Raw genomic sequence first — 23,292 nt, forward strand, 5'->3', positions numbered from 1 at the left:
TTGGATCAACAATGGTTGCAGTAAGTCTCCCTGTGAACTTAAGTCAGCCTAGTATGACCTTGATGTCTTTTACAACAACCACTTGAAGTAAGTTTTCATTTTAGGGCAAATTGCCACCCCTCAAAACCCACCATCATTTGCAATCCCAGTACCAGACATTACTCAGTGCCAGGCACCATTACGTAGTACCAGACACCATCATACAGTACCAAACATCATTATACAGTACCAAACACCATCATACAGTACCAGACACCATCAAACAATACCAAGCCACCACACTACCAAACCATATACAGTACTAGACACCATCGTACAGTACCAGACACCATCACACTACCAAACACCATGAAGCAGTACCAGACACCATCATACAGTACCAAACCATCACTGTACCAAACATCATTATACAGTACCAAACACCATCATACAGTACCAGACACCATCAAACAATACCAAGCCATCACACTACCAAACCATGTACAGTACTAGACACCATCGTACAGTACCAGACACCATCACACTACCAAACACCATTATACAGTTCCAGACACCATCACACTACCAGACACGATCATACAGTACCACACACGATCATACAGTACTAGAAACGATCATACAGTACCAGACACCTTTGCATAACCAGATACGATCATATAGTACCAGACTCCATGATACAGTACCATACACCATACAGTACCAGACACCATTATACAGTACACCATCACAGTACTAAACCATCACACTGTACCAATCATTACACAGTACCAGACACCATAATACAGTACCAGACACCATCACAGTACCAGAAACCATCATACAGTACCAAGCAGTTATACAGTACCAGACACCATCATACAATACCGGACACTAATACAATACCAGACACCTTTATACACTACCAGACACCATCATACAGTACGAGACACCTTTATACAGTACCATACACCATCATACAGCACCAGACACCATTATACAGTACCAGACCATCATACAGTACCAGAAACCATCATATAATACAAGACACCATTATACAGTACGACAATATTACACTGTACCAGACACCATCATACAGTACCACACACAATTATACAGTATTACACACCATTACACAGTACCAAACAGCATCAAACTACCAGACACCATCATACAGTACCAGAAACCATCATATAGTACAAGACACCATTATACAGTACGACACCATCACACAGTACCAGACACCATCATACAGTACCACACACTACCATACAGTATTACATACCATTACACTGTACCAGACACTATCACAGTACCAGATACCACCATACAGTACCAGAGACCATCATACAGTATTACATACCATTACACAGTACCAAATACCACCATACAGTACCAGACACCATCATACAGTAGTGCATACCATTATACTATAAGATACCATCATACAGTAGTGCATACCATTATACTATAAGATACCATCATACAGTATCACACACCATCATGTCCCAGAAAAATAAATTAATTCTTAGTATAATTACAGATATACTTAAGATGTGTAATCTCACCATGGCTGTTTCATTTGTTTACGGCTAGGGTGGGGAGATATGTAAAATACAAGAGTATTGGAAAGAAGGATGAATATGCAGTCTGTAGGGGTGAGGCAGAAACTAGGGAAAAAAGTAAATTGTTGATAATAACACAGCACTAGTGGCAGATTCAAGTGAGATATAGCGGAACTTCATGTTTGGGTTATGGATAGTGTGTGTGAAAGGAGGAACTAGAGAGTATATGGGAATAACAAAAAAGGTTTAGCAGGGCAGAGGGACAGCTTAATTGGGGTGTGAGTTTAAATGGAGAAAATTTGGAAGAAGAGTGTTTTGGGGTGTGAGTTTGAATGGAGAAAATTTGGAGGAAGTTTGTTTCAGATAGCTGGTATTAAACATGGTGGCAAATGGAACCATGCAAGTAGAAGTGAATCATAGGATGGGTTAGGGAGCTAAGATCCTATAAGCACTGAGGAATGTGTGGGAAGAGAGGTCATTATCTGGGAGAGCAAAAATGGATTTGTTTGAAGGTAGAGTAGTCCCAACATTGTTGTATAGATGCCAAACATGGGCTACAGATAAGAATATGCAGAGAAGGTTAAATGTGCTGGAAATGAAATGTCTGATGACAAAATATGGTTAAAGGTGGTTTGATTAAGTAATGAAAGGGTTACGAGAGAGGTGTGATAATTTGAAGAGTGTGACCGAGAGTGCTGAAATGGTTTGAACATATGGAGTGAATGAGTAATGAGAGGTTGACAAAAAGGTTATGTGTCAGAAGTAGAAGAGACCAAACTAGAGATGGTAGGATGGAGTGACATTATTTTAGGTGGTCGGAGCTTGAACTTGCAGGAGGGTGAAAGGCTTTCATGGGATAAAGTGAATGGGAGCAATGTGGTATACAGGGAGTGACGTGCTGTCAGTGGACTCAGCCAGGGCTGTGGAGTATTTGAAATAACTGTGGGAAACTGTAGAAAGGTATGTGGAGTCTGTTTATTGATAGGGGACTAAGGTTTTGGTACATTACTCAGGACAGGTAGAGGAAGAATGTAAGCAAATGAAGCCATTTCTTCATGTTTCTGGCACTGCTTTGCTAACATGGGAAACTGAATATGCATGAAAAAATTAATTACAAAATCTGTGGTGTTGAGGGATTGAATAGCATGAGCTTTATAGCAAGAAAAATTTTGGATACAATAAAAACTGGAATTTGGAAGCCGCTGACTTTGGCCAGATTGTCCAAGTGAGAGACATAGTGCAAGTCTAAACTGAAGCATGCAGGCAGAGTAAACAGGAAGAGACAATGAAAAAGAGAGGAAGGTTATGAAAAGAAAGTGGGAGAGTGCAGAGATGAGTCATTACCATATCTTAATTGATTTTATTTTTTTATGGAAACAGGGTATAAAAATATCCTTCATGTAACAATTTTATTTGCTATGATGGCACCAACTATTTCACCAAAAAGGTATATCATATGACATCTATTTCCCAATTTGGAGGATTAAAAATTTATAACTGTATACTACTGACAGAGAAGGCTTAGGAAATAAGGAATATGTTAATAATTGTTTTAAACAAAGCCAAAAAAAAATGACAACGGAAAACCAACCAGAGGTCATTTCTAAATATGTGGTTGGCCTTGAAATATGCTCAAATCCATATTTTAGTCCCAAACCAAAACCCCTGATAGTGAATCCTATGGAGACCTTATGTGTTGATTTTTCAGTAGTTTTCAATAGGGATACTGTAAAATATTAAATCTTTCTTGTCATCACATAAATCCCTTTTGAATGGTATAGCCATCTAAAACATCTTGAAGTGGGTCTTTGATTTAAACATTCTACTATTACATGGTCCCCCATTGTGCAAAGAATACTTTTATGCAAAGTTTTTCTCTCTATTTTGAGCATTCACATTGTGGTTAACGATGTTTTTCATTCAAATAAGTGTTGTTTTTCTAAAATCTCTTTATTCATTCAACAAAACTTCCTGCAGCTCTTAAGAACAGTAATCACTCAGTATTATAAAACATATTGAGGGTTGTTGTGCTTTGTATGGCTAAATACTAATCATATTTTTGTTTGACAATGTGAAATCTAAAGAAGCTTCTGAAAATAAGAGAGGCAATAAGATTGGTTTTATAAGACTGTGTCATAAATGATAAACACATTGCATCACCAGAGTGCTACCCATGGAGCACTACAATGTGCCACATTGCACTTGACATTCCTCAATACTAATTGCATTTAATTTACATTTTTCATTGATAAGCTGTGGTGCTTTAAAATGGCGAGATTCCATGAAGCTCCTGAAAATGTCAAGAGGTGATTAATGATTAATGTGCTTATCATAAAAAGTAAAGAAATATTATTAGCAATGCACCCCTTCTGAGGCATCACTTGCACACTATGTTGCACTCTTACCCATACCACTTGAAATGCTAATCAATATCATGATAATTTACAGTAAGAAAGAGGATACTTAACAGGTTTTTCATTAATCTAATATAAATTCAACTCGGTTTCTAAAAGCACCCAATATTTGACATATGTGTAAGTGAGTGCATATACAGAAAATATTGTATCTTGAAGCATCTTTTTTTCTTTTTTCAAAGGTTAACATTTTAACTGTATAAACTCCACTGTTCTTTATCTGAGTCTTCATTATCCAAAATTTAACAAATTTCTACATACTGGTGACATTTTTGTGAATTTCAGATTTTTTCCCTTGAAAAATATAACTCTTCATTGATATTATGGCATATGGCATATTTCAAAAGCACACTGAATTGTTTTGTTGATATATTTCAAAATTATTGCTGCAACCAGTTTAAAGGGAAATTATCCTTCATGTTTCTGTTCTACACAATTAAAATCAGTCACTTTTTAACTTCTTTATACTTTGAAGAGTAATATGATCTACATGAAATTTTGTGTCACTTTTTGTATACATTTCAATAATACAGTAAGTTTTATAAAGATGGGTAAAAAAAATAATAACCATACGGTCTCCATAAGAATCCTCAATAGAAAACTGGCTTACTTTTCATGTACCCTAAAACTCATTAGTAACATCTATTGCAAATTCTACAAATCAGATATGTTGATCAACAAATTTCCGCATTTGATTTCTGATCATAAACATAATTTGGAGTGATTTTACACTGTTATTTAGCCTATGTCATTTAATGATATCATAGTATTACCCCTTTTAACCTTACAGAAATCTCTTATGGCAATAATTTTGACAAAATTAAATGACTGGATTAATACTGATCATGATGCTCACAAAAGTTTGATTAGCAAAACTGTTAGTCTGCAATGTAAACTGCAATGCAATACCAGTTAGAACTAAGTCTTGTTTTTCTATTACAACTATGAAGTCCACCAACACTACTGAGTACTTAAATTTTCTAACAAACATCCAAAAGCAAAGTAAGATCAAAATCTAACTTTCATTTGATGATTGGATGTTACTCAAGTTATTTGATTTGCAAGGATGGGTAACTAATGCCAAGTTGTAGATGGCATACTTTCCTAAGTAACAACCTCTACAAAATTTTCTTTACCACTAATAACACCCTGAATCAAGATTATCCAGTATACTAATTAAAGTTCTATGCTTGTTTTTAATATATAACATAATCAGAACACAGTCATTCACATACAGTTGTACTAAACTGGATAACCAGATTACATCTTCATTTAAATTCCTCTTTGGCCTCAAGTTATGAAATCCCAAAACAAGAGAGTAACAACGAGGTAAGTAACTATCTACCTATATATTTCTAATACATCCATAGTCATAATCATTAACTGCCCATAACAGCACACTTACCAAACATGAAATGTAGGAAGAGAGAAGGTGCTTCTGGCCCCCTTCATCTCCTAATAGTGATTCTGGCATCCTCTCTCCCAATGAAGAATATTTCCTTGGGCCATATTCACAAAGCAGTCCCATCTTATGGTCTGAAACACTTATACACTGATAAATTCTGTTTTCAACTCTTCCTTTCCCTATTTTAACTTTTTACTTTGAACATTCTGGACTTATGACTTGTTTCAGATAAACTGATAAATTCTGTATTCATCTCTTCCTTTCCCCTATTTTAACTTTTTACTTTGAACATTCTGGACTTATGACTTGCTGAAACAAACTGTGTTCTTTCTGTATACACCCATTATGCTTTATGCATAAGTAGGTGAGTGCATTACTTACACAAAACACAAATTAGCATGCAAATTCCTTCATCTTTTAAGTGGTGTGGTTGAGTCCTCTACATTTGAATGTCTTGAAATGTGAACACTAGTACACTAAGACCACTTTTATGGTGATCTCACAGCACTCAGGAAGTTAACCACATCAACCAGCCAGGACTACAGGTCACACTGTGTAGTGATGTACTTTTGTCTAAGTAGGGTGGGTGCAAGACAGCTGCAAAGTAGGTATTGTGTGTGTACAGCGAGGAAGGTGCATCTTGAGCACAAGCAGTCCTGGGACAACAAATGAATGCTTGTACTGATGAAGAGGTGAGTGATAAAGCACAGAAACACAAGTGTGACTTGTGTTATCTCTAAAGAATGCAGCTTCAGAGGGGGTGTAAGTCTGATAGAATGGAAAATAAGACTGAGCTTGGGATAGATGTTCAAGGTTTGTGGGTCACTTTACCATGAATGGGTCAAGTTGGTGTTTGCTGGTAATGGGTGAGTGTGAAAACAGGTGCCTTTCAGTGTGAAACTGGGGTGTTTTTTGTTTTTATGCAGAGGCTGGGGGATGTTTATGAAATTGCCCAGATGGAGAGGGGACAATGCTTCTGCATAAAACCAGGGTGCCCAGAATGTTATGGAAAGCATTTTATTTTAATAAGCAGGCATTAAATGCAGTCAGTGACTGTTCTGAATGCACTATTTTGGGTGGTTTATAGTTTTATGTTTGCTTCTGAAAGAATGGGTGACCAGATGGGTGAAGCAGAGTTTAGAATAATGGATAAGCTACATAAAGAATATATTTATTTATATTTATTTATTTTGCTTAGTCGCTGTCTCCCGCATTTGCGAGGTAGCGCAAGGAAACAGATGAAAGAAATGGCCCAACCCACCCCCATACACATGTATATACATACACGTCCACACACACAAATATACATACCCATACATCTCAATGTACACATATATATACACACACAGACACCTACATATATACACATGCACATAATTCACACTGTCTGCCTTTATTCATTCCCATCGCCACCTCGCCACACATGGAATAACATCCCCCTCCCCCCTCATGTGTGCGAGGTAGCGCTAAGAAAAGACAACAAAGGCCCCATTCGTTCACACTCAGTCTCTAGCTGTCATGCAATAATGCCCGAAACCAAAGCTCCCTTTCCGCATCCAGGCCCCACAGAACTTTCCATGGTTTACCCCAGACGCTTCACATGCCCTGATTCAATCCAGTGATAGCACGTCTACCCCAGTATACCACATCGATCCAATTCACTGTATTCCTTGCCCGCCTTTCACCCTCCTGCATGTTCAGGCCCCGATCACTCAAAATCTTTTTCACTTCATCTTTCCACCTCCAATTTGGTCTCCCACTTCTTGTTCCCTCCACCTCCAACACATATATCCTCTTGGTCAATCTTTTCTCACTCATTCTCTCCATGTGCCCAAACCATTTCAAAACACCCTCTTCTCCTCTCTCAACCATGCTCTTTTTATTTCCACACATCTCTCTTACCCTTACATTACTTACTCGATCAAACCACCTCACACCACATATTGTCCTCAAACATCTCATTTCCAGCACATCCACCCTCCTGCACACAACTCTAACCATAGCCCACGCCTCGCAACCATACAGCATTGTTGGAACCACTATTCCTTCAAATATATAGTGAAGAATTCTTGTCCAAAGTTGGTCCCAAGTATCTGGGAGCATTTACTTTGTTTGCAGAACTCATGCAGATGTTTGTACTATGGAAATAAATATCATGTGTTGAATGTGACATTTTGTATGGTTGGTCCTTACTGAAGGGGATTAATGTTTGTCTCAATAAGGGTGATGGTGTATTTCTGAAGATGTGCAGTCACTGTTTTGTAAAAGCTAAAGCTCTAATTCAGTACTGTACTTCTGTAACTTTATTGTCGCTAATGCAGTGCCAGATGCTGTAATGTGACTGTGATGTTGCCTGAACAGAAGAGGGCATTTACACTGGTAGGGGGGGAAGCAAAATGAGATCATGCTGAAAAATAATAAAACGTTAGTTAAAGAACCTGAATATATTGTCTAAAGGATTTAGGAGAGATTTTCCATGCTTAAGAAATTAATATGCAGAAAGCAAGAATTATAAGTAAAATCATGAATGAAACCTAACAGCCAGCAACTTTAGAAAACGAAGGTCAGAAATTTCCTTTAGTATATTCTTTGGTGAGTTGCAGAGATATAGCAGCTGCCTTTCGCTTGCTAAATATTTAAAGATAAGAAATATTCACTACTTGAAAATACGATGACAAGCATATTGAGGTAGTTTATACCCACTGAGGAAGATTATGGGAAGTGTAAGTGGGCTTAGCTATCTCACCTTTTAAGGGTGACCAATAAAATAGTTACTTTGCTATAAAATTTTGTAAGATTATACTTATCTGCAACAGATATGCCAATATGCAGTCCATTCACTTAAAAAATTCATATTTTGTATCTTTTATGCCTCATTTATGTTTCACAAAGGAGGAATACCCTGTTGTCATTCATTACTGAAATATTTCACACCTAAAATAACAAGCCAATGTCTAATTTATTATGCTCTTAGAAAAAATAAATAAAATACAGTAAAGTGTCATAAAACAGTAAGTACATAATCTATCTATCTACAACTCTGATACCTGTTCGTTTTGTGAACTCCCTCAAGTAAAAGTCTCCATAACTAATGAACTCAGGTTCTGCTTCTTAGCCTTTAGTGCCTCACCCTTAACAGACCAATGCCAGAGGGAATCTCTAGTACAGTATTTTCAGAGGCTCCTACATAATGTTCCTACCGAATACTTCCATTTAATGTATCTAGCTAATGCTACCTAATGAACTAATTACAATTTAGAGTATGTGCCCATAAACATGCAAAAAAGGAACCTGGAAAAGTCAAACAGCAAAAGAAAAGATCATCAGATTCTAAAACTCAGACATCACAAAATTAGATGACTATAAGCATTAGAGGTTTAGATGTAAAAGTGCAGAAACTTACTTTAAAAAAGTGAGGTTTAAAGACTGTTCTGCAATGCAAAAGAAATAATTTAGCTGTAAAACTTGGAGATTGGAGATTATAAATAAAATCAATGAGCTATAAGTATTATAGGTTTAAGTATGTAGAAGTGCAGAAACATATTTTTAAAAAATGAGGTTCAAAGCTGGTGCTCTGCATGGACCATATTTTCCTTCACCTAGGAATTAGTACCTGAGCTACGGAGGTCCTCCTAAAGCTTAAAAGTGTCAGTGTAAAAAGCAAGTTGCCACCAATGAAAATACTAAAAAAAGTAAAAAAAAAAAGCCTTGGGTAAGGTGAAATGTGGCAAGGCTGCTAGAGTGGATGATATGGATGTATGGATCAGGTGTTTGCCTTAAAGAATGTGTGAGTAATACTTAGAAAAAGATGGATTTATATTTGTCTGTGTATGTATATATATCTATCCCTGGGGATAGGGTAGAAAGAATACTTCCCACGTATTCCCTGCATGTCGTAGAAGGTGACAAAAAGGGGAGGGAGTGGGGGGCTGGAAATCCTCCCCTCTTGTTTTTTTTTTTTTTTTTAATTTTCCAAAAGAATGAACAGAGAAGGGGGCCAGGTGAGGATATTCCCTCGGGGGCCCAGTCCTCTGTTCTTAATGCTATCTTGCTAACACAGGAAATGGCGAATAGTTTGGAAAAAAAAAATGTATATATATGTATACATTGAAATGTATAGGTACGTATATGTGTGAGTGTGGACGTGTATGTATATACATGTGTATGTGGGTGGGTTGGGCCATTCTTTCGTCTGTTTCCTTGCGCTACCTCGCTGACGCGAGAGACAGCGACAAACTATAATAAATAGATAATAAAATATTTGGCATTCATGGATTTGGAGAAAGCATATGATAGGGTTGATTGAGATGCTTTTTGGAAGATTTTAACAATATAAGGTGTGGGAGGATAGCTCCCAGAAGCTGTGAGAAATTTTATCAAGGGTGTAAGTCATGTGTACAAGTAAGAAGAGGGGAGAGTGAATGGTTCCAAGTGAAGGTTGGTCTGCAGCAGGGGTGTGGATTGCCACCATAATATTTGTTTAGGGATGGGGTGGTGAGGGAGATAAACGCAGGTCTTGGAGAGCAGGGCAAGTATGCAGTCTGAGGGAGGTGAAAAGGCCTGGGAAGTGAGTCAGCTGTTGTTAGCTGATGATACAACAGACCTGAGAGAGAAACTGCAGAAGTTAGTGACTGAGTTTGGAAGTCTGTGAAAAGAGTAAGTTGAGAGGCAATGTGAATAAAAGTAAGGTTATTAGGTTCAGCAGGGTTGAGGGACAGGTTAGTTGGCTTGAGAGTTGAATCAGGAAAAATTGGAGGAAGTGAAGTTTTTATATATCTGAGAATGAAGATGGCAACTTATGAAATCATGGAAGCAGAAGTGAAGGGATGCAAAAGAAATCAAACAGTAACAGACCGTTGGATCCTTCCAAGCCAGTTTGTATAAGTGGAAGAGATCAGAAACTCACAAATAATGTAATGTGGTAAGAGTAGACATACATACTTTTCATGCGACTAAAAAGGCACAAATATATATGATCAGTTGAGGATTAGAAGTGAAATATTTATCATATCGGCTCTTAAATGTATCTATGGTACTGTTTTAACTACTCTAATTGGTAAATCATGCCATATGTTAACAATACTTTTGAAGAAAAAGTACATCAACTCATTCACGGTAAAATGTTTGACCACAAATTTGTATTCACTTCCATGAGTGAGATCAGACAAATTTACCCCTAATTAGCTTGTTAGCTCATGATAATCAAAACCTCTAATAAATCTGAATACCTGTATTAGATCATCTCTTAAACTTCTCTTTCCAAGACTAAATAAATGAAGTCATTCACTTGATTAAGGAATTTGTTTCTAAGTCCAAGAATCAACCTAGTAGCTCACTCTATGCCCTCCATTCTGTGTATGTTTTTTTCAAACTGTGTGACTAAAAGTGCACACAATGTATTCAGGTTATAGACACACCAATGAACTGTAAAAAAATGAGGATAATTTCCTTGCATTTAAATTTGAAAGCCCTACCAACGAATCCAAGAATTTTGTTTGCCATTCTTAGTACTGTGCACTGCTTATTTGGCTATAGATTACCAGAGATTTCACGTTCAAGTCTTTTTGTTCATTTTCCTTTTTGTATCACAACTGAATTCCTACTGTTGTTTACCTTCTCATATTCAAAACTGATTTGTACACCTTTGCACTTGTCAACTTGTCAATATCAAAATCCATGTGCTACCTGTAAGCCTAGTTTATCACTCCATTTATGTCAGTTTGAAGTTGCTAATGGAGATTTTTTTTTTTTAATTTATTTCCCACTAAGTATTTTCTGTGAATTTTGATATCTTAAAACACAACTCATTATTAACAACATTAATATAAAAGAAAGCGAGAACTGGTCCCAAGACTGATCCCACTTGTTACAGCTAACCATTCTGTGGCTTACGCATTAATGATGACTCATTGTTTATGGCCAGTTAACCAACATCCTACCCACCAGAATGCAATCCCATCTATACTTTGTGACTAAACTTTTGCAAATAATCTTTAATGCAGAATTTTACTGAATGTTTTCTGAAAGTCTAAACAGATGATATCAATTGCTTTATTTTCATTATACATGTTAATTATACCATAAAAGAAATCAAACAGATTTGTCAGATATGAGCAATTCCACTGAATAACATCGAATTATATCATAAAAGAAATCAAACAGATTGTCAGATGTAAGCAATTCCACTGAATAACATGCAAAAAATCATTAAGTGGTGGTCTCTATATGGCTTGCAATTTTATCCCAAATGATGATTTTCATAAGTTCACCAACTACAGACATAAGAATATTTGGAGGACAATTTCCAGGCAGTGATTTACCAACTTATCACAATTAGTGTTACACTGGTAAACTTCCAATCCTTTGGAACTTTCCTCATAACACATTACTTATTCAAAAGGGCAGTCAAGGGCTTAACTATCTAATTTTTGCCTCTTTCATTGTCCTTAGACAAAGCTTACCTGGTCTTGCCATTTTATATACTTCCATTCCATTTAGTGCTGACAATACAGCTTCAGTTTTCATGTCAATGGAAATGGTTTTGGGTAATAAGTGGTGTCCTCGGTTGTAAATACATGTGCAAAAAAAAAAAAAAAATACAAGATCTTTCTACATTTTTAAACAAGAGGTACTCTTCATTCGTTCGTTACACTATCATTTTGACTTCATTTTCGAAAAAGACAATCTACTGTGCACTGACACTACTCTGAAAGTTTTACTAAAGCTTTTCCAAACTATGTCCACATTTTTTCAATGATAGTAAGAATCCAGATTTACCTGTCAAGAGTAATGCAATGATCATTAAAATCCTGAAAGACTAAAATCTGGTATTTTTGAGGGCCTTTCAAGTTGACCAGCACTACACAAGTATTGAAAGTTACCTTAAAACAAATTTGTAGGTGATCATTTGTATGAAACTTGTCTCCAACATCAATAATGAGATCCATAATTAAAGCTAGAACTAAATGTAAGGCATTCTGATCACAATTTGGTTTCTCAACTAACTACATTAGGGCACTAGCAAGCAAATTTAAGCAGAGCCCATTCCTGGAGTTACTGGGAAAGGATTCTGCCCATTTAGATACTGGTATGTTAAAACCTCCCACCACAGTCGAATCATGTTCATTATGAACTTGTACTAGCTACCATAATGTCTTTTGTCTACTTCTGGTGTCTGTGCAGGGAGCCTAATAAACTAGCCCTAATGTTCTCTGAAGTCCCAACAGTGTTATACAGATGCAAAGCATGGGCCCTAGATTAAAAATAGAACAGAACTGGGTGAATGTGTTGAAAATGAGAGGTGTGACAGTAAAAGAGGTATGTATGTGAAAGCATAAGAGGGTATGCTGAGACAACCAGAAAATAAAGGAGAGAATGAGTTAGAAGGGAATAACTAAGGGTGGAGGAAACAAAGGAAGGAGGAGGTGGAAGGATGGAGTGAAAGATGCTTTGAAATATCAAAGCCTGAATAAGGAGTTTGTAAGGCATGCATGGGAAAGAGTGTAATGGGAGTGATAAGGTTTACAGGGGACCAATGTGCTGTTACTGGGCTGAACCAAAGGATACAAAGCAATCCGGGGAAACCAAGGGAAAGTCTGTGGACCTCTTTCTGGATGGGAGTTGTGGTTCCAGCGCATAAAACATGAAAGCTACGGAGTGGGTGTGTGTAAATAAGGCCATTCTGTCTTTTCCTAATGTTATCTTACTAATATGGGAAATGGTGAACAAAATATATCTACATATATTACATATCTCAGATACCCATGATTAAGTTATTCACTTCCTCGTACCATCTCAGCTAACTAAAAAAAAATGTGAAAGTTACTCTTCAGAACAGTTACTATAGTTACATGACTAAATGATTCATTCTTGTAAGGCACACCTCACTCTCATTTGAGGCAGCTCTAGCTTCATATACTTACTTGACACAGTAGAGTCAATTGCAGTTTAACTTTTCAGCTCTCCCAGTCTGACTTCAGAATCTGTCCCACCTTTCCTAAGCTTCGCAAATGATTCTGCCTCAATCCCAATACATAATGCTTCAATTACTACTCCCAAGAATGGCCAATAATACTAGTACACTTTACCACTGACTATGCTGTGCAGTGATCAGCAAGCCACTGATATCCAGAATTGCTCTACAAATGCTAATTTTAGGAGCTTTTGCCATGTCTGTTTCTCTCCTTTTCTCAAAATGCTTTGGAACTTTTGTACTATCAGTTTCACTCCATTTCCCAACTTCTTGGAGTTCTATCAAAATCATCCCTATTCCTACCAATAATAATGTTCCTTTTCAAAAGTCCAGCTTTTCACCTTCTCCTAAGCTCCTGGACCATTTCCTTCTTAATTTATGAAGTCCTGAAGACTTCTTTCTATGACTAAAGCTTTTGTCATACATAAAAAGTCATAAAACTGTATCATGTTGAAGAATTTATGAAAGACAAGAATACAGTATTGATATCGATATGGCCCAGAAAAGCATATCATCAAAAGCAGAGAATGCCAAAGATTAAATTCCTTTGAAACAATTTTGGTTTTTACCGTAGCCTTTAGAAAACATGGTAAAAGTGAATTCAAAAGTTACGTTTTATTCTTGATCATATTTTTTAATTCTGCCAGGCAAATTTCAGCCTCTTCAGCAGCATCTTTATTATTCATTTTCTTAGACAAAGTCCAGCCTTCCTTACAGCATCTCTGTGCCTCAGTAAGCATACCTTGCTGAAGATAAACTGTTCCTAGATTTACATAAAAAGAACCAATATCTTCACTTTCTGAAGTTCTTGCTGCTTCAATTGCTTTCTCTAGGTATTCAACTGCTTCTACATAATTCTTTTGCAAAGAACAAACTGAACCAATATCATTCAATAAAACTGCTGTTTGTGAATGACTAGGGCCATTTATTCGTTCACTCATTTCAAGAGCCTTGATAAAGTGTTTTTTAGCAATATCATATTTATTAATTTTAAGCAAGAAACGTGCATACCAATCCATGCTCATGGCCCACAGTAATAATGTGTCTTCATCAAGATCTTTCTCACCATAGTTCTTTATCTTTTCTTCCTGAGTTCCTATGCAGAAACGAAAGCCTTCTACAGCTTTCTCATAGTCCATCACTGATGCATAGACACTGGCCAACTTCAAGCTTATTTCTACCACAGCATTATCATCCTCAGCTATACCACCTGCAAAAGAAGCAGAATTACAACAGTGAATCAAAGATGAAAGCCAATGTATTATTTATTAATTTTTCTATATCGAATATGCCTTACACAATACAAAGCAGGGTGGCTAATGTAGAATTCCCACCCTACACTAACATCAAAACAACTTTCCAGAAATTTCTTCGTAATGATTCTCCATTAAACACAAACTCCAGTAACACCCAGTCTTTTGTTTTCCCTTTTGTTATTCTTATTTACCACAGCCTTAATTTTCTTAGGAATTCATTTAAATCCATTCTTTCCTCATGCCCAAACCATCAAAACAATATATCTTAGGAACCATCCTCTTCAAGCTTATTTCTACCACAGCATTATCATCCTTTTCTTAATCAATGTCCCAAATCCCTTTAAGATTTGCAGAAGTTCTGCCAAGCACTCTGCAACCACCATTTTTATCTATATACGACAAATTCCAGTTTCTACTTCTACCCAAACCAACAACAATCTTTATTTATGAACCTTAAATGGAAACAATTAAAAAAATCACAAAACTGCTTACCCCACCCAAGACTATAAAGCAATCACTCAGTCCAGTGTTACAAGTGAACCATGCTTACCTTAGCTTCATCTTAACTGTGCAATATTATCATATTTCAAGATACTTCTTCAACTATTCTATAGTAAGCCCTTTCTAGACCATTAAGACCATGCTATCTGAGCAATCTGTCTTTTACTTTATCAACTGCTTCCTTCATATACCAAATCTCGATTCTTTATTCCTCAATCTATCCACTATCTTAATTACACATTACATACACGGAAAATAAGTTTACGGACTTCACCTGCTTTTAGTTACACCTCAAGTGAAAAGTCAGCTCTGGAGAGGCTGTATCATCATCAATGGATGAAAAGTAATCTAATGAAGGACCTGCTCACTCCAACAGACCATATCAATTCCCAGCTAACAAGTGGAGTGTAAGCTTACAACGTGGAAGACTCATGAAACTGGTCCTGGGGTTATACAGGTTAGTAGTAATATTTTTTGTACCAGTTCACTATTTCCTAAAGTACCAAAGTAGTGCCAAGAAGACACAGAGAAAGGTCCCATTAGCTCACATCCACTCTCTACCTGTCATGTATAATGCAACAAACCCAGAGCCTCCTGTCCACAACCAACACCCAAAGACATTTCTGTGATTTTCCCTGATCACTTCATATGCCCTGGTTAAGCTCACGGACAGTAGGGTGACCCCTGCATACAACATTACTTCCGTTTACTCTATCCCATGCACATGTCACAGTCCTTTAGGATACATCAGACCTTCACTCTAAAATTGGTTTCCATCCAACAAAAAAAAAAAGGGGGGGGTAGAGGTTAAAACACATAATGTAAAAACAATCATAAAATTCAAAGTTTTAAAACATAGTATACCTCCTATGGAAATAATGAACCTCCAGAGCAATTTAGCAAAGATTTATCTTTTCCCTGTGAGTTTAAAGATGAATATGCAACATAAAACAAGTTTAAAGATGGATATGCAACATAAAACAGACAAACAACACACAATACTATTATATTTATTCAGATACTACACAATTTATGCAACACAGTGAAAAAACTGGCAGCAAAGCATTTTGTCACACATTCCATACCTGAAAACATTCGCTGTAAAACCTCCTTAAAGAGCTTCTCAGCTTTGGAATATTCCTCCCTTTGGTAAGCAAGGTTGGCAAGAAGATCATAAATGTACGTGACAGCCAATTCATTCTGTGTTTCCTGGGCAGTTTTGAGTGCAACATGAAGGAGTTGCTCAGCCTTATTTAGTTCCCCATTCTGTTGATATAATAAACAAATTCACATAAAAATCCAAATGACACACCATACAGCTTATATTTATACCCTCTCCCTAAATATAGCATAAAATTATTTACACTACATTGTTTTCCATTTTCCAATCCCATATACATTCACTATGCTTAATAAGGAATTTATCTAGTTAGCCGTTTCTCTATTGCCATACAAGAAATATGGAAAAAAGTATTCTCCATTATTTCACTGCAACTTAAAGGAGATGAAGGCAACAAAAAGATGAGTAAACAGCAACTGAAACTGTGTTTAACTATTTTACACAGCATGTAAAACCACTTAAAGGAAATGTTGCTTAAACGCTGTTAGAAAAGTGACAAAAAAGTCCTTGGACTTACAAAATCCTATATTTTTCACAAAGTGATACTTCCATCATTTAAATATGTAAAGGAATGCTGTACAACTGGCAGGAGTAGTTTGCTGATATATTACTTTTTAACATACAGGAGGGTGAAAGGCATGCATGGGATAGAGTGAATTGGAATGATATGGTATACTGGGGTCAACATGCTGTCAACGGATTGAACCAGAGCACGTAAAAAATTCAGGGTAAACTGTGAAAAGGTCTGTGGGTCCTGATTATAGATAGGAAGCTGTGGTTTCAGTGCATTACACGTGGAGAATGGATGTGAGCATACGTAACATTTCTATGTCTGCTCCCGGCACTATCTCGCTAAAACTGAAAACAGCTATCAAGTATGAACATTCAAAAAGCACTGATTGGTCATCACTGATATCTGATACATCACATCCTGCTCAACAGCATATGAACCTATAGAAGAACCTCTGACACTGTAAATCATCCTAATATTCCATAATCCTTCCTTCCTTGTAGTATATTTTATTTATCTATTGTACTTTATTGCCGTCTACCGCATCAGCAAGGTAGCGCCAGGAAACAGAGGAAGAATGGCCTATCCACTCATATACACATATATGCACATATATCCTCGAACACACACATATACATATCAATGCATACATACATATACATACAATTACAGACATATACATACATATAGATGTACATATTCATACTTGTTTGCCTTCATCTACACCAGACGTTACCCCATCCCACAGGAAACAGCATCGCTACCCTCTGCTTCAGCGAGGTAGTGCCAGGAAAACAGACAAAAAAGGCCACATTCATTCACACTCAGTCTCTAATTGTCATGTGTAATCCACCGAAACCACAGCTCCCTATCAATTCAATCCCAGTATACCACATCATTCCAATTAAGTCTATAACTTGCACACCTATCAACCTTCTGTATGTTCAGGCCCTGATTGCTCAAGATCTTTTTCACCCTATCCTTCCACCTCCAATGTGGCCTCCCACTTCTCCGTGTTCCCTCCACCTCTGACACGTATATCCTCTTTGTCAATCTTTCCTTACTCATTCTCTCCATACGTCCGAACCATTTCAATACACCATCTTCTGCTCTCTCAACCATACTCTTTTTATTTCCACACATCTCTCTTACCCTTTCATTACTTACTTGATCGAACCACCTCACACCACATATAGTCCTCAAACCTTTCATTTCCAATACATCCACCTTCCTCTGTATAACCCTATCTATAGCCCATGCCTCACAACCATATAACACTGTTGGAGCTACTATTCCTTCAAACACCCATTTTTGCTCTCCAAGAAAACACTCTCTCCTTCCATACACTCTTCATCGCTCCCAAAACCTTCACCCCCTCCCCTTCCCTATGACTCACTTCTGCTTCCATAGTTCCACTTGCTGCAAAGTCCACTCCCAGATATCTAAAACACCTCACTTCCTCCATTTTTCTCCATTCAAACTTACATCCCAATTAACTTTTCACTCAATCCTACTAAACCTAATAACCTTGCTCTTATTCAAATTTACTCTCAACTTTCTCCTTTCATACACTTTTCCAAACTCAGTCACCAACTTCTGCAGTTACTCACTCAAATCAGCCACAAGAGCAGTATCATCAGCGAACAACTGACCCATTTCCCAGGCCCTCTCATCCCCAATGGACTGCATACTTGCTCACATTTATCCATTCCTGGTGCCACTCCATCCCACAGGAAACAGCTTCACCATCTCTCTATCAGCAAGGTAATGCCAGGAAACATATGAAGAAGGCCACATCCACTCACATCTATTCTCTAGTTGTCATGTATAATGCACCAAAACCTCAGCTCCCTATCCACATCCAGGCTTTCTTGTAAAGACACACTTAATCATTGTGTTCTGCCATTCCTTTGATCTTTATACATCCTCTGACTTCTCTATTTCTTACATACCTCATCACTCTTCTAACACTAATGTGGCACAATTCCTCACCAGTGATAAAATATAACTCTTCTCACACTAATTTGGCACAATTCCTAACCAGTGATAAAATATTCCTTTCCCATATTATCAACACATTTTATTCCTAATTTTCTTAATCAGTATGTAATCCCCCCAAAACATCCATCTCTGCTACCTCCAATATCCTTAAAAATATCCAATATCCTTAAGAAATACATTAATGTACAACGAACAAATTCCAACAGCCTTTTTAACAACTGCATGCTTAAAAATCATGCCCACAATGGAAGACAGAAGACTAAGGGGAGACTTTTAAGTTCTTTAAGCAAACTGGAAATATAAACAGTAAATATTTGATTTCAAAGTCCATTTGGCCAACATATGTTAGTAGCCTCTACTTCTGTAAATGTTAAATAAAATTTTATATCTATATGTATTATACTTGGTCGCTGTCTCCCACGTTAGCGAGGTAGCGCAAGGAATCAGACAAAAGAATGGCCCAACCCACCCACATACACATGTATATACATAAAGGCCCACACACGCACATATACATACCTATACATTTCACCGTATACATACATCTACATACACAGACATACACATGTACTTATTCACACTTGCTGCCTTCATCCATTCCCATCGCCAACCCACCACACATGAAATAACAACCCCTCTCCTCCTGCGCGAGAGCGAGGTAGCGCTACGAAAAGACAACAAAGGCCACATTCATTCACACTCAGTCTCTAGCTGACATGTATAATGCACTGAAACCACAGCTCCCTTTCCACATCTAGGCCCCACAAAACTTTCTATGGTTTACCCCAGAAGCTTCACATGCCCTGGTTCAATCCAGTGACATCACATCAACATCGGTATACCACATCGTTCCAATTTACTCTATTCTTTGCATGCCTTTCACTCTCCTGCATGTTCAGGCCCTGATTTTAAAATCTTTTTCACTTCATCCTTCCACCTCCAATTTGGTCTCCCACTTCTTGTTCCCTCCACCCCTGACATGTATATTCTCTTTGTCAATCTTTACTCACTCATTCTCTCCATGTGACCAAACCATTTCAATACATCCTCTTCTGCTCTCTCAACCACACTCTTTTTATTACCACACATCTCTCTTACCCTTTCACTACTTACTTGATCAAACCACCTCACACCACATACTGTCCTCAAACATTTCCAACACATCCATCCTTCTCTGCACAACCCTATCGAGAGCCCATGCCTCACAACCATATAACATTATTGGAACCACTATTCCTTCAAACATACCCATTTTTGCTCTATGAGATAACGTTCTCGCCTTCCACACATTCTTCAACGCTCCCAGAACCTTCGCCCCCTCCCCATCCTGTGACTCACTTCCACATCTATAGTTCCATCCGCTGCCAAATCCACTCCCAGACATCTAAAACACTTCACTTCCTCCAGTTTTTTTCCATTCAAACTTACCTCCCAGTTGACTTCCCCCTCAACCCTACTGAACCTAATAACCTGGCTCTTATTCACATTTACTCTCAGCTTTCTTCTTTCACACACTTTACCAAACTCAGTCACCAACTTCTGTAGTTTCTCACCCGAATCAGCCACCAGTGCTGTACCATCAGCAAACAACTGACTCACTTCCCAAGCCCTCTCATCCACAACAGACTGCATACTTGCCCCTCTCTCCAAAACTTTTGCATTCACCTCCCTAACAACCCCATCCATAAACAAATTAAACAACCATGGAGACATCATGCACCCCAACAACAAACCAACATCCACTAGAAACCTCTCTTCCTACTCGTACACATGCCTTACATCCTTGATAAAAACTTTTCACTGCTTCTAGCAACTTACCTCCCACACCATAGACTCTTAATAACTTCTATAAAGCTTCTCTATCAACTCTATCATATGCCCTCTCCAGATCCATAAATGCTACGTACAAATCCATCTGTTTTTCTAAGTACTTATCACATACATTCCTCAAAGCAAACACCTGCTCCACACATCCTCTACCACTTCTGAAACCACACTGCTCTTCCCCCAGTCTGATGCTCTGTACATGCCTTCACCCTCTCAATCAATGCCCTCCCATATAATTTCCCAGGAATACTCAACAACCTTATACCTCTGTAATTTGAACACTCACCTTTATCCCCTTTGCCTTTGTACAATGGCACTATTATGCATGCTTTATCGCCAATCCTCAGGCACTTCACCATGAGCCATACATACACTGAATATCCTCACCAACCAGTCAACAACACAGTCACTCCCTTTTTTGTTAAATTCCACTGCAATACTATCCAAACTCGCAGCCTTGCCAGCTTTCATCTTCCGCAAAGCTTTCACTACCTCATCTCTGTTTACCAAACCATTCTCCCTGACCCTCTCACTCTGCACCCAACCTCAATCAAAACACCCTATATCTGCCACTCTATCATCTAACACATTCAACAAACCTTCAAAATACTCACTCCATCTCCTTCTCACTTCACCACTACTTGTTATTACTTTTCCATTAGCTCCCTTCACCGACGTTATCATTTGCTCTCGTCTTATGTACTTTATTTACCTCCTTCCAAAGCATATTTTTATTCTCCCTAAAATTTACCGATACTCTCTCACCCCAACTTTCATTTGCCCTCTTTTTCACCTCTTATTTAGTTTGATGTATGAATATTTTCAATCATTCATTAGAAATTTTACTTCAAAGAAAAAAAAATGAGTATCAAAATGAAGGTCTATAAATTTGGCACATTGGTTCTTTGATACATGCAAAAAGACAATGTATTTAAAATTTTTCTGTATCTCACCTTTAGTGCTAATATTCCTCTCTTGATCATAATTATCAATTCAGATTCTTTTTCTTCTTCCGACTTGGCACTGAATAATGTTAGAGCTAGCAATGATGAATAAGTCCACTTTCTATTCTTCCTGGTTTCTTGTCTATTTTTACCCTTACAGGAACACATACAAATTTCTTTCTGGCCCCAGAAAACACTATCTATGATATGGGATCTATAATTAAAGCCTTCAAAATGAGACCCTAGAGCTAATCTGTCTACAATACCAGAAAATCTTCCAACTTTGTGGAAATTTTCTGAACATTTGATTGAGTTACTTATTCTAAACATGCTGTTTGACAAGGTCTTTGGATTGTTTGCAAGTTTTAACAAGGAATATGTACAATAACTCACTTGAATCTTTAGTGGCAACCTCATGACTTGGACAAAATTCAAACAATTGAATGCTGTAAACATTTTGTTAACAAAACTAACAAAACCTTCCTAAAACATAAAATTATAATTTAATGCAAACTAAGTTTACTTTATCTTTTTCACATATCTACAGATTTAGTGGATATTTCTATCACAGGTAACAATTCTTTCAAGCTGGAAAACATAGAGGCACTATCTAGTGTTAAACCATCTTTCTCACAAAGATGCTGATAATCCCTTGACACTAAAAAACTTTGCCATCCAACAGCCTTTGCTCCTAAATAGTCCCTGTGTAGATCATTCCCTATATGAAGAGCTTCAGATGGGCAAATATCACTACCTGCAACTCTCAGGGCTTGCTGAAAGATTCTTGGGTCTGGTTTTGCAACTCTGGCACTGTATGAATTGATAACAAAATCAAAGTAGTGCCTAACACCTAATCTAATCAAAATATCCTCCAGGCGCTCATCAAAATTGGATATAACCCCAACTTTCACAGTTTTACCATTAAGTTTTTCTAACAGGGGTATACTCCCATCAAGAAGCTCATAAGCATTTGCATTTGAGAAATGTTCTAGGAGATGATAGCCAACTGCCTTTAATGTATTTTCCTCAGCATGACAGTCAGCTCCCCTAAAGGTGTTTAATACAACTGAAAGCCACCAATTTTGCCAGCCAATGCTTTCAGCACCAAAATTAGGTGCCTCCTCTTCCAGTTTTTTGAAGCTTAATCTGAAATTAAAAAGAATATATTAGATGTTTAAAAGAATTAAACTATCCATACAAGTAGTAATATGGTACATTTTAAGCACCAGAGAATTTCCCTCGTGCCCTTCATCCTACACCTGGGTGACTTTCTTTAATAATATCCATACTGCTACTTTCATTTCGACCAATAAAGTTCTTAAACTTAACTTCCATACTGCTAATTTCACTTCGACCAATAAAGTTCTTAAACTGAACAGTCACCAGTCTTCTCTACTTATTCCAACAACTCACCTTTACATAAAGGAAATATCTAAATAACTGAAAAGATCTTCCTTTCTATAACCACAGGAAACTTTTGCAAACATCAGGGTCACCATGCATCTAAAAACATCCAAATTTACCATTTCATACAAACTGTCAACTTCAACTTCACAATTAGGAGTTATACTTTTCAGGGCAATGTCAAGTTATCTAATCCTACATGAGATTGCTGCCAAACACTGACAATTCAGCAACCAGTGCATTTTTGAGTATTTATCAAAACAATGATTGCATTTCAGCATGCAACTTACCTTTTTCACCTCCCCACTCACATCTCTTTCTCCAACAATCACACTCCACCTGTCATATGCCATACACTTCATACGCACATGTATGTACTGCTTCCATAGGCACCTT

General features: G+C 37.4%; 2 protein-coding genes across 13 annotated transcripts in view; both read right to left on the reverse strand.

The window, feature by feature from the left end:
• Positions 1-2,936: 2,936 nt before the first annotated feature.
• Ttc19 (tetratricopeptide repeat domain 19) lies at positions 2,937-21,948 on the reverse strand. 3 transcript variants are annotated; one of them, XR_011714737.1, is made up of 6 exons: positions 21,502-21,948; positions 16,175-16,355; positions 14,399-14,542; positions 8,764-8,791; positions 5,361-5,491; positions 2,937-3,831 (listed from the first exon to the last, which is right to left on the reverse strand). XR_011714737.1 is itself a non-coding variant. In XM_071678814.1 (5 exons), the coding sequence occupies exons 1-5, from the start codon at positions 21,946-21,948 to the stop codon at positions 3,805-3,807; spliced, it is 930 nt and encodes a 309-aa protein (XP_071534915.1). In that variant the 3' UTR covers positions 2,937-3,804. The 3 variants fall into 3 exon arrangements, 2 of the variants coding, with proteins under 2 accessions (XP_071534915.1, XP_071534914.1); XM_071678814.1 differs by lacking the exon at positions 8,764-8,791; XM_071678813.1 differs by lacking the exon at positions 8,764-8,791 and having other exon boundaries at positions 2,937-5,491.
• A 77-nt stretch (positions 21,949-22,025) lies between these two features.
• Positions 22,026-23,292, reverse strand: part of Reg-2 (Rhythmically expressed gene 2) — a 46,044-nt gene continuing 44,777 nt past the window's right edge. For all 10 annotated transcript variants that reach the window (XM_071678821.1, XM_071678819.1, XM_071678820.1 and 7 more), the window contains one exon: positions 22,026-22,638. In XM_071678821.1, coding sequence (XP_071534922.1) covers positions 22,026-22,638 — 613 coding nt within the window. The remainder of the gene's footprint in view (positions 22,639-23,292) is intronic.

Source organism: Panulirus ornatus, chromosome 28, assembly GCF_036320965.1.
Source record: "Panulirus ornatus isolate Po-2019 chromosome 28, ASM3632096v1, whole genome shotgun sequence".
Taxonomy (NCBI): Eukaryota; Metazoa; Arthropoda; class Malacostraca; order Decapoda; family Palinuridae; genus Panulirus; species Panulirus ornatus.

Coding starts and splice junctions, on each gene's coding strand:
- Ttc19 (XM_071678813.1), bottom strand. CDS start 21,948: ATGTTTACAGCATTCAATTGTTTGAATTTTGTCCAAGTCATGAGGTTG. Junction 16,356..21,501: donor GAGGAATATTAGCACTAAAG/GTGAGATACAGA, acceptor TTATATCAACAG/AATGGGGAACTAAATAAGGC. Junction 14,543..16,174: donor TTTACAGCGAATGTTTTCAG/GTATGGAATGTG, acceptor CTTCTTTTGCAG/GTGGTATAGCTGAGGATGAT.